General features: G+C 24.2%; 6 protein-coding genes across 6 annotated transcripts; 1 reads left to right on the top strand and 5 right to left on the bottom strand.

Annotated features, from left to right (window-relative positions):
- Positions 1–1,233: 1,233 nt before the first annotated feature.
- OCT59_002671 (uncharacterized protein) lies at positions 1,234–1,659 on the top strand (the record flags this gene model as incomplete). Its single annotated transcript, XM_025327295.1, has 1 exon — positions 1,234–1,659. The coding sequence occupies one exon, from the start codon at positions 1,234–1,236 to the stop codon at positions 1,657–1,659; it is 426 nt and encodes a 141-aa protein (XP_025172025.1).
- A 3,773-nt stretch (positions 1,660–5,432) lies between these two features.
- On the bottom strand, positions 5,433–7,122 carry OCT59_002670 (uncharacterized protein; the record flags this gene model as incomplete). Its single annotated transcript, XM_025308710.2, has 4 exons — positions 5,433–5,439; positions 5,518–6,425; positions 6,494–6,931; positions 7,003–7,122. The coding sequence occupies 4 exons, from the start codon at positions 7,120–7,122 to the stop codon at positions 5,433–5,435; spliced, it is 1,473 nt and encodes a 490-aa protein (XP_025172024.2).
- A 1,484-nt stretch (positions 7,123–8,606) lies between these two features.
- On the bottom strand, positions 8,607–9,747 carry OCT59_002669 (uncharacterized protein; the record flags this gene model as incomplete). The annotated part of the gene is made up of 3 exons (XM_066145076.1): positions 9,382–9,747; positions 9,162–9,289; positions 8,607–9,024 (listed from the first exon to the last, which is right to left on the bottom strand). Exons 1-3 carry the CDS (start codon positions 9,724–9,726, stop codon positions 8,607–8,609), a joined length of 891 nt encoding a protein of 296 aa, XP_065995829.1. The 5' UTR covers positions 9,727–9,747.
- Positions 9,748–10,487: 740 nt separating this feature from the next.
- OCT59_002668 (uncharacterized protein) lies at positions 10,488–10,788 on the bottom strand (the record flags this gene model as incomplete). Its single annotated transcript, XM_066145075.1, has 2 exons — positions 10,488–10,685; positions 10,786–10,788. The coding sequence occupies 2 exons, from the start codon at positions 10,786–10,788 to the stop codon at positions 10,488–10,490; spliced, it is 201 nt and encodes a 66-aa protein (XP_065995828.1).
- A 522-nt stretch (positions 10,789–11,310) lies between these two features.
- Positions 11,311–12,101, bottom strand: OCT59_002667 (uncharacterized protein; the record flags this gene model as incomplete). Its single annotated transcript, XM_066145073.1, has 4 exons — positions 11,311–11,575; positions 11,650–11,723; positions 11,799–11,974; positions 12,050–12,101. 4 exons carry the CDS (start codon positions 12,099–12,101, stop codon positions 11,311–11,313), a joined length of 567 nt encoding a protein of 188 aa, XP_065995827.1.
- A 410-nt stretch (positions 12,102–12,511) lies between these two features.
- OCT59_002666 (uncharacterized protein) lies at positions 12,512–15,403 on the bottom strand (the record flags this gene model as incomplete). The annotated part of the gene is made up of 6 exons (XM_066145072.1): positions 12,512–12,517; positions 12,601–12,660; positions 13,061–14,361; positions 14,436–14,559; positions 14,639–14,991; positions 15,064–15,403. The coding sequence occupies 6 exons, from the start codon at positions 15,401–15,403 to the stop codon at positions 12,512–12,514; spliced, it is 2,184 nt and encodes a 727-aa protein (XP_065995826.1).
- Positions 15,404–16,370: the final 967 nt, after the last annotated feature.

Genomic DNA, 16,370 nt, shown 5'->3' with positions numbered 1-16,370 from the left:
AAAAATAAATGAAAAACTTGTGCCTTTTATTTAACTTTAAATAGAATTGTGTGTAATGTTATGTGTAATACACAGATCGATCATTAACATTCTTTACAAAAAAATGTTCATTCAAAGACTTCAATTCATCTTTATAGTCTATTGAAAGCTAATAAATCTAACGAATTAATACCTTGATATCAACATTTCTTTTTTTTTTAAATAATAACGTGACGGTCGTGACGTCGTGACGACTAGTATTCTCTATATTAATAGTAGGTGCCGATCATTTCTGCTAAGTTACCGACTATTACCCGGAATACAATAATTTTGGCCGAAACGATAATTTAGTATTTAATTGGATCTAATAAATTTTAGTTAGATCGATTATGATGAAATGATTATGAATGGTTCATTTTTGTGACCTGATTCACAAATTAAAACTATTTTTAGTGTTAAAAAAAATGAATAAACCTAACACCCCCTCAAAAAAGTAGGAGATTTCCAACATTTGAAGATTTTCGTTATTTAACTCCCGATGTTAACCGATGTTAGTAACATATGAATATTTTTTAATTTGCAAGAAATATTGCAGATCTTTATCAACATTATGTAATGTTTTGATACAAATGTTTTGATTTTAATGTTTTTTCCTTTCTACTATATTAATATAAGTAAACGATTATTGTAATGCAGTTATTTTGGAATATTCTCGATGTTTTTTGATAAAGTCTCATTGTCCAATTACTTCTTTAAGGTTAAAATAAAAGACAAAAATACTTGCATACATACTTTTAAATTTAATTTTTTCGTGCGTGTTCTAATAATAACTAATAGTTTAGGGATAAATTATCTTATAATTATTTATTTTTAGTAAACTTTTACCCCGTATAAATGTATTTTAATACTGTAATGTAAGATCAATGTACATCAAATATCATATTGTACACAATTTAACGTTTGTTGGTCTAAGCCCCATAGCAAATTTAAAGTTTTCGTGATAAAAATTTTATTAGTTTTTAATACTGATCACGCGTAAATAATGATATAATGAATGATTAATTTGTTCGTTTTATCATTGAAAAAAAATAGTTTATCATAACCTCATTGTTTCATTGTTTATATCTCGGGTACAACGCCCATGTTATAATTCTAATATTTATTTATATTGTTATTATAAAGCAAAAAACAATATAAATACTAAATTAGAAAAGATTTCTTAAAATGTTTTCATTAACAAACTTCGTCAAAAATATGTCCATTAAATCAATATTAGATAGATTTTTAGATCTCGTAAACTTCGCTAATATTTATTTACTTCCTTATGATGGCGACGCGCAATTACTTTCAACACAAACAAGAAATGTAAGGATAACGGGAAAAGATTTAATTAAACAAAATGTTGAGAACGAGGTTCATAGATTACAATTTTACGATCAATATCTAATTAATGTAGCGACAAATTACGTATGGAACACGCATTCAAATTCTTTTCAAAGAAATCTATTCGAAAATCTTGCAAATAATGCAAATACCATAAATAATATAAATCAAAATCTTCTTTCGTTTATAAACAATTCTGATACCATCGACAGAATTACACAAATGGCACCCCAAATAACGAATAACAATAATTCTTTCGTAAATATTTTCTTTAATGGTGATACAAACTTTTATTGAAAGGATAATCCGGAGTTTTAATTTTACCTCTGAAATTTTATATTGAAAATTGGTTTTCTTTAAAGAACGTTTTTTTTTAAAGGATGAATGAAAAGAAGTTATTTTCACAAAAGTACGTGGAACTTTAGTCAGTATAACGTTGTTATCTTGACATGTATACTTTATGGTAAACATTGGCATCTGGCATTTGAAATTTGGCATATATCCGATATTATTCCATGGAATTTAGGGTTTATCATGTTACTTTATTACGTGTATCAAATTTTACGTATCAAATTTTGTGTATCAAATTTTGCGTATATGTTACGTATCAAATTTTTCTTATTAATACTAGTTTCGATTATAATTGATAAACTTTTGACCCGATAAAAATCAGTTTTACATTTTAGTTTTACATTTTAGTTACACTTAATGTTTTTTTTTGATTATCTAGATGACTTTTTTAATAAATAGATTTTTTTTCGACTTTTCAGAATAGGTTTTGAATAGCTAGAATATTTTTTAGAATAGGTTAGGTTGTTTTTGTACTACGTAACTTTTAGTTACAATAAATATAAAAGTCTATTTTAATAAAAAAATTTTTCGCTTAGGTAATGCTGATTGGCTAACCATTCAACATAAAAAAAAAACTAAATGTAGTTTAGTTCGTTTTTAATAAATTTAAATTAAAAAAAATGAATAAAAAATATTTTAACATGTTGAAATAAAAGAAATAAAAGAAATAAAAGAAATAATTTTAATTTAATTTTTTAAATCTGTCCTTTATATATCAAGAATTTTAAGACTTAATAATTGTAATGTTCTTTATTACCTTTAACTTGAATATCGTTGAATATTGTTCGTGATATACCATTTTTGTAAATTAGTTAGACAAAGAATTTTTTGATTATCATTATTATCAATTACAAAAAAGATCATCTGAAACCGTGAGTTCAATTAATCGAGGTAAATGAGTTGACAAAAATTAACCCACAATAAACGTAAAAAAAAATTTTTTTTTTTTCTAATAAATTTTTTTTTAAGATTCCTATAATCTCCGAGAACCAAATAACTCCTTTTAGAGCTTCTAATGAGAATATTGATTATATAAGTCAATTAAAATGTGTCTTTTTTTTCTTCCTTATATAATAATCATTTAAAAACATTTGAACGAGTAGAAACTATTTATTATTCTCTTTGAAAAGTTGCCTATTTTTTACATTAAAGTTTATGCATACGTCATTTTTTGGCTTAAAAAAAACAATAGTAAACATTTAAAAGGAATTTATCTCCGTATATCGAATTGTGTTACAAAATATGCAATATAAAGTTTAGCCAATATTTCCTTTTTGAGTCTCCAATCAGAGACGCATAATGTCACGAGACAGACCAGGTAAGTGCTGCGCCATTGCTAATTAATAAACAATGGTAATAATATATCAAGTTTTATTAAGTATTTTACATGGGATAAGCATTAATATTTAATACTATAATTATATAAATTTTATACTTTAAATTTCATGATTTTATGATATCAATGAAATATAGAATAATAAAATTTAAAATTAGAATTCTCAAAAAGTAATATGTTAATTTATTGATAAATTCAGTTAATGTTTTCTGTATTTACATTATACAGACAATTTTGTACGATACTGTACACAACACATGAATATAGGGTGAATTATGATCCCTTAAATGGGTCTGTACTATACATATGATACAGTATGTATTCAAAATATATAATTTTATGTATATAATGTTGTATTTTAAATTGTAAAAATGTTCTCAAATTTGCACTTGGCAAATCTTTCGTGTCACAAGATTTTTCATGAACTAATATAACTTATTTTAAGAAAATATAATAGATTTCGTGACCAAGTTTTTTGCAGCGTTTAATACAAATCTTTAGAACGTTCTACGATGAGAAGGATCAAGATTTACTTTGTTAAGTGAATATTTCTATAATTCATTCAAATTCAAATTCTGAAATATCCAATAACACATTTAACTCTTGGGATTTTAAGGAATATATAATTCATAGAAATGTAAAAAGTAATAAGTTAAGTAGAAAAGGAGATATACCATTTATTGACTGCAGTTTTGAAATAAAATAAGGCGGATGGCATATACTGTATTAGCTAATATTTTATTTGGTGAGTATTTAAAAATCTTGATGACGCATTATCTTTTATAAATAAATGATTCGGTTTGAACGTATACCTTCTGGTGTGGGACCAAAGCGTCTATAATAAAACGATATTGGCGAATATGTCACTGTTCTCAAGATTGAAACAATTTAGAATAAGATGATTTTTATTTTACAATATCCGTATAGAATGCTTATTCAGTAACATATTTAATATTTTAACTGGATGTTTATATATTATTAGGCATTTTGAAATGTTTTTCTATTACTTTCCAACCAAACATTTATGATGCAGATATATTATTCAAATAATTAAGGATAAATTTCTTAATAATTTTAAAAATTAAAACTCTAACGAAAAATTATACTTCAGAGTTCGAAAAGGACCCAAGATATATTTATACATGATCTGTAATAAAAGGCCATATCCGGAACGGGACCCCGGATAATTATAATTGAAGTCACATCCGACTATTATTTAATGATATTTTAATCTTTACCCATCATTTAACATATACATATACACACACATAATATTTTGTTAATGTAATATTATAAACAAACTACCATAGAAATAAAAATGCAGTTTTTAAAGTTAACATTCAAATCTTATAAATTTATCCGATCAAAACTGTAAATAAATCTGTGTAACATGGCAAAATTTTAGGAAATCCTATTTGCTTTTTCACTATCCGTTTATCAGTTTACATATAAATATAAAAAATAAAATATAATAAATATTACTTTTAAAATTACAAAATTATAGATAATGGAGAAGAAAACATTTTCACAAAGTTTTATGCCAATAGTTTTTAAATTAAGTTTAAGATGAGTAAAGGTAAATTTTCAGTAAATTTTCAACATAGTAGATATTATAATTGTCCGGCCACAAATAATATCAAATTCAAACATTGTCATACAAATTCATCGCAGCAAACCTTCTATTTAATGGAATTGCAATTAATAAATCGGCATAAAACTTGTTAAACATGAATAATATCGTACGAAAGCTTTCTTGTTATGTTTACCATCGCTTTAATTTTGCAAAAAATCACAAAATTTAACAAATTTGATAGTTTTAGCCGTTTTGCGAATTTTATTATAATTTTATTATTTGAATAGTATACGTAAGATCTGCCGATTATAATTTTACTTTCGGTGGACGCAAACAGTGCAACAACATTAAACGAAAACATAGTGAATTTGGTAGATTAGAGCGAGGGAGATACAGGATTTATCTTACATAAAATAACAAAAAAAAGAAACACATAAAAAGTATAGTACGTAACTCCCAATAAAGAAAAGCGTGTTCGTAAAAAATAATTTTTTGTTCACTAACCGATCTTTATTATTTAAGGAAAATTTTACATATTATTCATAATCGGTGTTAAATATTGTTAAATAAAATTATTATTAATAAATTTCTTTTATTGTATAATAAATAAATAAAATATTGTTAAAATATGAAAAATCAAAATATAATAAATCTTCACTACTACTTCTTTCGTTAAATCTAGAAGGTATTCTCTTATGACGGGAAATTTATAAATCATAGCTAAAAAAATTCCTATTATCTCTAAAGAAAAATTTTATGATAATTGTCATTTTAACTTAAAGTTTTAAATAACTATTTCCAGGAAAATGATTATAAGCTATAATATTAAATAAGAATGAGAGATAAGATAAATAAAAAAAAAAAGCATCAAAACAAAATAAAAAATGCAACTTACTTCATAAAATCAGTAATTTCTACTGAATTATTATTAATATTATCATCGTATTTTGGAAGATTTTTTGTAAAAGGGTTAAGTAATCGAGAGGTAAAAATAGCTTGTGTATGTATTTGATTACTTTTACTTGGTAAAGGATTTGCTTCTCTATATTCTACTGATTCTTTAAATTGCTTTCTAATTTCAAGGTGTTGTTCTTCTACTTTAAAACCATATCCAAATTGGTTTATTGATACGTAAAATAAATCAATCAATTCTTTTACTTCAACAGAAGTTGGTCTATTGTCTGGATTCATGTCCCAACATCTTTTCATTAAATCAATATAAAATTTTGGTACAATTTTCTCATTTATTTCAGGTCTATCCCCTTTATATATACTAATTGCTAGTATCTCATCATGAGCACAATCAGCAAAGGGTTGCTTTCCAGTTGCTACAAAATACATAATCATACCAAAGCTATATATATCAGCTGCTCGAGTATAAGGCTTTCCTCTTAATACTTCGGGAGCAACATGAGGCATAACTCCGTAAATATTTGTCTCATCAGTTTCTCCAAGTTTTTTACATAATCCCATATCAGAAATACATGCATTATAATTATAACAATTATAACTATTAAATAAAAAATCTTGGTCTTGTATTTTTGTAAGTAATATATTTCCTATATGAAGATCACGATGAACCATCCATTTCTGATGAATTTCGTTAAGCCCTCCAATAATAATAGCTAATATTTTTATTTGATTAACCAAATCAAATTTTTCATAATTTTTATCCAAGTAACCCTTAAAATCTCCACCTTCTGCATATTCAAGCACTATGATATAATCTTTTGTATTTGGATTTTGTGATACTCCATACATTTTAAGAATATTGTCTAATTTTCGATTTTGATATGCTTTAACCTATAAGATAATAATCTATTTTATTAATATATATGTGTAATTGCTACTAAAAATATTTAAGTTCATACCTCATTTATAAAATCATCATGGGAATTTTGTGTATCATGCAAACATTTTAAAGCAACTATTGTATTTGGTTTTCTATTCCAACCTTTGTATCCAAGAATATCTTCATCATATTTTATTAAACCATCTTTCCATATTGCTGAATATACTGTGGAAAACCCACCTTTACCTATTTCTTCAACATTATTAAACTGATCATATGGTATCCATTCAAATATAATATCAGCTTGACTTAATTTCATTTCTTGAATCAAATCACTGATTTTTTCATTTTCATGACTTATTTGACATGACATACAGCTTTTATTATTTATTTCAAATTCATTTTTGTATTTTTCACCACATTTTTTACAATAATACATGTGTTGAAGAACTAAAATAAAATCTTTTGTACTCGGATCTTGAGATATCCCATAACTATGTCCCATTGAACATTTAATCTATAAAAATATAATTATTATATTATTAATAAATAAAATTAAATAAATTAGATTTATAGAAAAATTTATACCTCACTTAATGTTTCAGTGATATCTTGTGAGTTATGCAAATATTTCAAATAAACTTTTTCAGGTGCCTCCCTTTCCCATTTCCCGGGACAACTTAATGGACCATCCTTCCATATTGCCATAGAAAATTTACCTTTTCTTATTTCATTAATGTCAGTAAACCCAACATATGGTATCCATTCAAATAATGTAAATAATGTATCATTATATTAGATTTTAATTGTGTTTCTTGAATAAAATTATCAATTTTTTTATTTCCACTAGTCCAGTTTATAAAATTATTTTTTAAATAATTTATAATACATGGTTTGCACCGATGAAAATCCTCATATTTATTACCGCATTCTTTGCAATATTTATAAATATAATTTTGAGGATAAACCAAAATGTAATCTTTTGTATCTGGATTTTGAGATATTCCGTAGCAAGAATCGGTTAAATGTGATTTGACCTGTCAAAATATGAAGAAAATTGAATATTATTGCCGTTTTCAAAATTACTGACAAATTCCGATTTGCGAGGTTTGATATATGATTTTTCATATAACAAAAGTGAATCACATTTTTACGCGAATTTTTAATATTTTCATGTCAAATTTTTTTTGTGAATCATCAAATTCAAGATAAAATGTGTATCAACGCAAAATTTCAGCAAAAATTTTGGACTTTTACTATGCAGATATCATTTATTATAGTTATTTATATATAAAAATAAAGTGAATCACATTTCTGCATGAATTTTTATTATTTTTGTGTCAATTTTTTTTTGTGAATCATCAAATTAAAGTCAAAATGTGTATCAACGCAAAATTTCAGTATACATTTCTTATAAAAATTTTGGACTTTTAATATGCGGATATCATTTATTACAGTTATTTATATATAAAAATAAAGTGAATCACATTTCTGCATGAATTTTTAATATTTTCATGTCAAATATTTTTTGTGAATCATTAAATTCGAGACAAAATGAGTATCAGTGCAAAATTTCAGCATATATTTCATATAAAAATTTTGGACTTTTACTATGTTAATATTATTTATTGCAATTATTTACATATAAAAATAGTGTCATAGAAAAGTCCAAATTTTGAATGAAATATATATTGAAATTTTGCCTTGATATACATAATGTCTTGAATTTGATGATTTACAAAAAACTTTTAATACAAATATATTAAAAATTGATGTAGAAATGTGATTCACTTTATTTTTATATATAAATAACTGTAATAAATGATATCTGCATAATAAAAGTTCAAAATTTTTATAAGAAATATATACTGAAATATTGCGTTGATACACATTTTGACTTGAATTTAATGATTCACAAAAAAAATTTGACACAAAAATATTAAAAATTCATGCAGAAATGTGATTCACTTTATTTTTATATATAAATAACTGTAATAAATGATATCCGCATAATAAAAGTTCAAAATTTTTATAAGAAATATATACTGAAATATTGCGTTGATACATATTTTGACTTTAATTTGATGATTCACAAAAAAAATTTGACACAAAAATATTAAAAATTCATGCAGAAATGTGATTCACTTTGTTATACGAAAAATCATATATCAAACCTCGCAAATCGGAATTTGTCAGTAATTTTGAAAATGGCAATAATATATTAAATATTCAAACCAAATTAATAAAAATTTTAATACCTTATTTATAAATTCATTAATACTATCTTGCGAGTTATGTAGGTATCTTAAAGAAACTTTATCGTATGTACTATCCCATTTCTTATTATGTTGAGCATCATAACTTAATGGTCCATTCTTCCATATTGCCGTAGTTAAGCCAATTTTTCCTAATTCATTAATATCAAAAAACTCATCATATGGTATCCATTCAAATACTTTACAATCCTTCAATTGTATTTCTTGAATGAAATTATCAATTATTTTATTCCCACTAGTCCAGTTTGTAAAATCATTTTTTAGTTGGTTTATTCGACATAGTTTACACCAATCAGAACAGTGATAATTATAATTCTCATATTCACTACCACATCTTTTACATTGTGTTCCAAAATAATAATTGGAAAAAACAAAAATATAATCTGTTGTACCTGGGATTTTGGATATTCCGTAACAATAGCCTGTTAATAAAAATGATTCACTTGACATGGTTGACACCAGTTATAATACCTAATACCACATTTTTTGCAACGATGTACAAGATAATCATTGGAAAAAATCAAAATATAATCTTTCGTGTCTGAATTTTGAGATATCCCGTAGCAAACATCATATTCATCTGCTAAATATGATTCAACCTATTAATATGAAAAAAAAATGAATAGAAGAGTTTTTTTTTTGAAGTTAGAACAAAAAAGAATATCATATAATTTAATAAAAATTTTAATACCTTGTTTATAAATTCATCAGTAATATTTTCCGAGTCATACAAAAACTTTAATATAACTTTTTGATATGATAGTCTTATCCATCCTTCATTTTCATTATAAAATAAAGGACCTTCCTTCCATACTGTTGTAGCCAAACCACTTTGTCCTATCTCTTTAATGTCAATAAACTCATCATATGGTATCCACTTAAGTATTCTATCTCTAGGGTTGTTGTTAAGTTTTAATTGTTTTTCCTGAATGAAATTATCAATTATATTATTCCCACTGGTCCAATTTGTAAAATTTTTTACAATAATTTCCTTCCCATTGTCAAAATCTACGATATATTCTGTAAGAAGTTCCATTGAAGGTTAAAATTTTTGAACGAAAAATAACCCGATTTTTGAAAATTACTAAAAAAAATTGTTTTTTTTACTGACAATGAGACACATGACTAGTACAAAACTAAAATCAGAAATGTGGCGTAATGGTAACGTTTCTTCGGTCACGGGATTTTTCTAATTTAATCTGGATGATCGACAACAATATATAATTAATGTTAGTAAAATTCTCGTATTTAATGAATTTTTAAAAAAATTGTCAATAGTTTTTGGACTAATTAAATATTATTTGAATTAAAATCTCTTAAATTATAATAAAGAAATAACAATAGGTTAAAGAATTTGGTATAGTACAAACCAATATTCTGCAGTACATTATTTTTTTTATTTGGTAGGCAAAAGGCGCAAAGCGCATATTTATTTATTAAAGAAAAACCAGTACAGAGTGCCAATTTACAGATATAAGATCTATAGTAAAAAAAACTATCTGATAACAAATCTTGTAAAAAACCTTAGTAAAGAATTAAACTCGTAAAACCTTACCAACGGTAACCAAAGTTAAAGTAAAATAATAACAGAAAACAAACAAAACTCCACTGTTTAAAAACAGTAGAAACAACAAGAACGGTTGTAATAGTAATTAATTATCTTACCCACCCAGTTCAAAACTACTGTAAAACCCAGGATTTCTTTTCCAAATAAAATATACTCTCTGACACCCTCTAAAAATTCATATCTTCTGTTAAAACAAATCGGGCGATTAGCAATTTCTTCTCATTTTTCTTCTAAAATATTGAATCTGGTTTCTTCTTGTCTTGTTTAGTAATTCCATATTCTTTCTCCAATCGATTTAGAAGCTCGCAACGCGGCCCCCATATTTGTATCTTTGTTTCTTCAAACACATATTGCAGTAAATTTATCCCCACGTCAACTGCACTATTTTTTTGATTATTACCTAATTTTTCAAGAATAAACTTATAAAGCTGTGATGGAAAAATTTCTTTAATTAGATCCACAAAATTAAGCTTGTCATTAGTAAATCTATTTCCAAAAACACCTAATTATAAATTGATCTCACATTACCATCATCACAGCATTGAGAGCGCATTGATCAAGGCGAATCCATCTCACTATTTATTACTTATGGCATGTATTTATGACCTATATTATCATAGCATGGCTATGAAAAATGGGATACCTATGAAGAAATCAACATAAAGCTTATAAAACATCTATTAGTTCTTCAATTCTAATGAATTCTGAAAAAGCAATATTGTTAACGTTATGAAAGTTTCTGACAACATAATTTGATCACATAGAAACTACATTTCATTTCACGTTACTTTTGGCTTGAGTATGCAAATAAAAATTTTTGAAAAGAAAATCTTAGCCCTAGAATGCTTAATAAAAGTTATAAAGAATAAAGATAGGAAGGAATAGTACAGATATAACAAAATTTCTACAGTATATAATCACGTTAAAATGAATTTTTTTTATTTTTTTTCCTCTTTCATTCAATTTTATTTAATTTACTAAGATCTATTTAATACATTATTCATAATTCCAATAATTTCAGTGATCAAATTATAAAACTAATGTAATATTAAATTATTTTGCATGTATTTCCAATAATTTCTCTAATTTCTCTTCTAATTTCTCTAACTTATCTAATTTCTCTTCTAACTTATCTAATTTCACATCATTAGATTTTACTTTCTCCAATATTACCTCATTGCCAATAGGATTATATTTAATCTGAAGTTGTTCCAATAATTTTTCTTGCATCTTTATGAATTCCTTATTATCCCATTCACCCTCTTTAATCAATCTTTCAATTTCTATTCGAGTCTTATCAACATCAGTATAATAATGTCTAAAAAAATAAATTTGAATAATTAATAAAATTATGACATCATATTTTTTTTAAAAAAAAGCAAAATTACATACATTACTTCAGGAAACCATGTTTGCCAACATCTCTGATTTGGTAATAGGTAAAATAACTCAATCTCAGCCAAAATCTTTAAAAAATAAAAATTGAGAAATATATTAGTATATTTATAGAAAATAGAATGATTAATATTAATATTATTTACTTCTGCCTTCTGTATCAAATATGAGACTCTATTATTATCCTCTTCAATTGCATTATTAAGTAATCCAATTAACAAGTTCATAAGATATACAACAACCAAGAGGGAAAATAAAATAATCAATATTGCAATTGATGGATTGTCTGCATATGACCAATTGGATAATGCACTTGAATCACCTATTAATAAGAAAAATTGCTTAAATATATTAGAAAAATGTTAATATATTTATGAAAGATTTAAATATACTGTACCTGCTAAAAATAAATAAATAGCAAAAAGAGAAGTTTTAATATCTATAAACATGTTTGTATTTTTATCAGGTGTTTGAATCATAAATGGATTGGAGTTTGTATTTCCATTATTATCAATTACTTGACTATAACTAGAAGCTAAATTCCAAGGATTATTCGGATCATCATTATTTGTATATTGTTCAAATGAAAATTCAGATTTTGGAGATAATAAAATATAAAATGCGTGTGCAAAACTTATGATAATAATGAATATGACTACTAAAAAAGAAAAAATCTTTTTTCCAACACTAATAATAATTGCAAAATATACACCAAAATATTCAAATGCTCTAAAAAATAACAAAAACTTTATATCCAAAAATAAGCATGAAAAAGAAAGCGATTGAATTAGATAATTATTGTTCTTATCATTTGTTTGAAGCCAATAAATAGAAGTGTAAATTGAAAGTACATAAGCAATTATATCTGAAATATTAAAACATTATATAATTAATTAATTTCATTTTCTTAAAATATTATAAATATATAAACTAAACATTTATATTTACCAAAAATATTCCAAAAATTCTTGAACCACTTAGTAACATTATAAAAAAATTGACGAATTTCTAAAATCAGATGAATAAATCCAAGTATAATCGAAGCAATAAAAAGTTGTTGTCTAATTTCTTCACTGATATATTGCTGAGGAATTGTTGCAGCAGCAGTGAAGCATCCAAGTAAAACCATAAATAAAATCCAAATAATTGCATAATAATATATTCCATAAGCATTCCATTTAAATTTAATTAATGCTTCCCCATTCCATGTTTTATAGATATTTCTATTTATTGATTTAGTAAATTGACTAGGTTGAGGTCTAATTAATTCTAAAAACCAATTATAATCTTTTGAATAATTAACAAAATTAATATAAGGAATTATAAAAGTAATTGTTGGTGTTGTTGTTATATCTTTTTGAAAGTATTTAAAAATTTCAACAATACGAAAATAAGCATAAGAAAATACATCTGGAGTGTAAATATTATTAATAAAATTGTATTTTGATAAAACATAAAATGTAGCCAAATAAAGGGGTAAAGTTGAAAGTGTTATTAAAGCTTGAATAACCCGTATACTAATTAACAACAACTTTCTATGATTAATTGCATTATAAAATTTATGATAGTATTTTGTCCATAAAAGAGATTTCGATAAATTAGCTATTTGAGGAGATTGAAAAAAAGAATGAAGATGTAAATTTTTATTTTGATGCTCTATACTATAAAAAGAAGTATCTATTATCATATTCGTTTCTAATGAATATTTTAGAATATATTCTGGATAATATTCATTTAGTAATGGAAATGCAGAAGTGATAATGCTTAAAAATGACTTATTGTTTATTGGATCCTCTTTAAAATAAGTCATACATTTTTTATAAATATCATCAATTAATTCTAACTTATGTTCTTTAATTGCAAATGTTAATAATTCAACTCCATATTTCAAAAGACTTGACTTATTATTTTTTGCATCTGAAACCCATCCATTTAATCTAAAACTATCATAATTTGGTAATGGTAAAGTAGATTTTGAAAATATTCTTGTGTTATGTTGAAGTATTTCCATATATTTTTTGTTATTGTTATATTCATATCTATAATTATCGAAATTTATAAAATAAAAATAGTTTAAAGAAATAGATTTGTTATTTTCACTAAAAGTATAAATAAGAATACCAAATGTTGTCAATATAACAATATCATTATTATTAAATAATAAGCTCACAATTAATTTATGTAAATTAATGGTTATGTCGTCAATTTTAAAAGGATAATGATGTTTTTCAATTCTTGTGCTAATTGATTCCCATTCAGTATTAATTTTTTTGAAAACTTCTAGTCTAATTTTATCATCATCAGCAAATATTTCCCATTTAATTAAATTTCCAATTGATTCAGTTAATTCTTCTTTACTATCGCATGTGGCGTTTTGAAATAATGTAGATATAGTATCCATATATGGATTAAATGAATGAACATTTAAGTGATTGTAAGTTTCACATTCAATAACTTTAGTTTTTGACATATTTTCGTAAAATTTAGATTTCCAAACACGTTCATTTAGAATTCCAAACACAAACTTTGTTTGTTCATCAGTTTGTTCATCAGTTTGTTCATCAGTTGGTTTGTCAAATAAAGTTTGATTAAACCTATTTTTGTATTTACTATTCCAGCAATATTTGATTTTTTTATCTGGTGTATAATAGAATAAAGAAGGTAAAAGAAATAAACCAGTATGATTCATAAAATTATAAAGTTGAATATCTAAATAAAAAAAAAATAGTGATTTAATATGAGTAATAATTAAAGTATAAATAAATTTTATTAAAAATGGTTACCATCATTTATATTCAAAGTAGCAATAGGAATTCCCAATTCGATTGAATAAACGATGATTTTATCATTGAATTTTAAAATATTAAACTTTTCATTACTGAATATTCTGATATTTTTTGTTTCAAACTAAAAAAAATAAAAAATATTTTATTTAATTATAATTTAACATCAATTGGTTTGAAAATAATTTTATAATATTTATTACCTCATTCTTATCCTCATTATTAACAAATATTTTTACACTTTTTTCAGTATCAATATTCCATTCATAAATGTAATCATTTGAATACAGGTAAACTTTATCATATTTTGATATACTAATTACTTCATAATCTTCGGGTATCCTGTAAAATCTCTTACATTCCCATTTGTTATTTTTAGTTTGTGTGGAATAAATCCAAATAATTTTCTGACTTCCAAAATAAGAGTGAACTGAACTATATAAAATAAATTCATCTTTTAAATTAAAGGTGAAATACACTGGATAAATTCGTCTATCAAAACTTAATGCAATTTTTTTATCATTATTATTCATATCGATGATATCGATTTTATCGTCTACAAAAAAAAAAATATATATTAAAATAAATATCAATTACCATAAGTTTATAATTACAGAATATTACTTACCATTATCATCATCATAAATTCTACATAGTTTCTTATCATCAGAAACACACAAACTATAGATATTTTTATTAATTTTAACAGTTTGATCAAATTTAAGTTGAATCTTATCTATATTTTCAACATTCCAACCGACAATTAAACGATCTTCTTCACTATAAGTAATAAGGTATTTTTCATTTGGTGATATTTCTATCATAGTAATAAGTTTACCATTATGTGGTTCATCATTGATATCATTTAAAGTAAATATCTTATCATCATTTTTATCAACATCGATTTTATCAACATCGATTTCGATTTTGTTAACATCATCGTTAATTTTTATTGAAATGTCATCCATTTGGTAATCGCTTATAAATATATAAATTTATTACCAAAAAATTATTTTTTACCTCGTCCCATTTGCGATTATATACTATTTTTTTTATTTTGAAACACATGTGCAAACATGCCTGGCTTTACGAATTAATATTTCCTATTGCATAAAAATTTTTTTTTTATTGTGAAGAGTTAATTGAGCTTCTTTATTTTGTAACACATGAATAAATATGCATGGCTATTCGCCTCCTGCATAAAAAAAATTTTTTATTAATTGAGCAATGATCAACTTTCGACATATTTTTTATCGTTAATCAAATTTTAGTATTTTTTATGGAAAGAGTCAAAGAAATACGCAAATATTATGTTATTCTAAAGAAATATTTGTTTACCTCCTATAATCAATTTTCTAAATTAAGACACATCCTATAACAAAGACTTTTATAACCGAAAATAAATATTTGGCGTTTATCCGACATACATTCACTAATTAATATTTTTTTTTTTTTTTTTTTTTAAAAAAAAAATAATAAAATTGATTAGTATAAAGTGTCCTGATAAAGTTATTTATTATCTTATTTACCTTTGCATTATAACGGCTAATCTATATAATTAAAAAAATTCATGTGTAACGTTTAGATTAATCTGCATAAATATTACTGAATTGTGATTCGTCTGCGCGTATGGGCTGATTTCTGGAATGAACATTCAATCGCTGCTGCGGTCGATCGCATCATCCACCTTTTTTTTGGTCACTTTTGAAGATCGGATCTTTTTTTTGTCTTTTTTAGACTGGATCTTTTTTTTTTAATATTATTCTTTTTTCGGTAAACCGGATCCTTTTAACCGAAATTTTAATATTTTTTAATATTTTTCATTCCGGTTTTTTCTGAAATTTTTCATTTATTTTTATACATATTTTTTTTATGAATTTTTATCTTATTTAAATATTTTATTGTTATATTGATTTAAACTCTTTTAATTCTATC

This window comes from Rhizophagus irregularis, chromosome 11, assembly GCF_026210795.1.
Source record: "Rhizophagus irregularis chromosome 11, complete sequence".
NCBI lineage: Eukaryota > Fungi > Glomeromycota > Glomeromycetes > Glomerales > Glomeraceae > Rhizophagus > Rhizophagus irregularis.
This window is presented reverse-complemented; position numbering and strand designations above follow the sequence as displayed.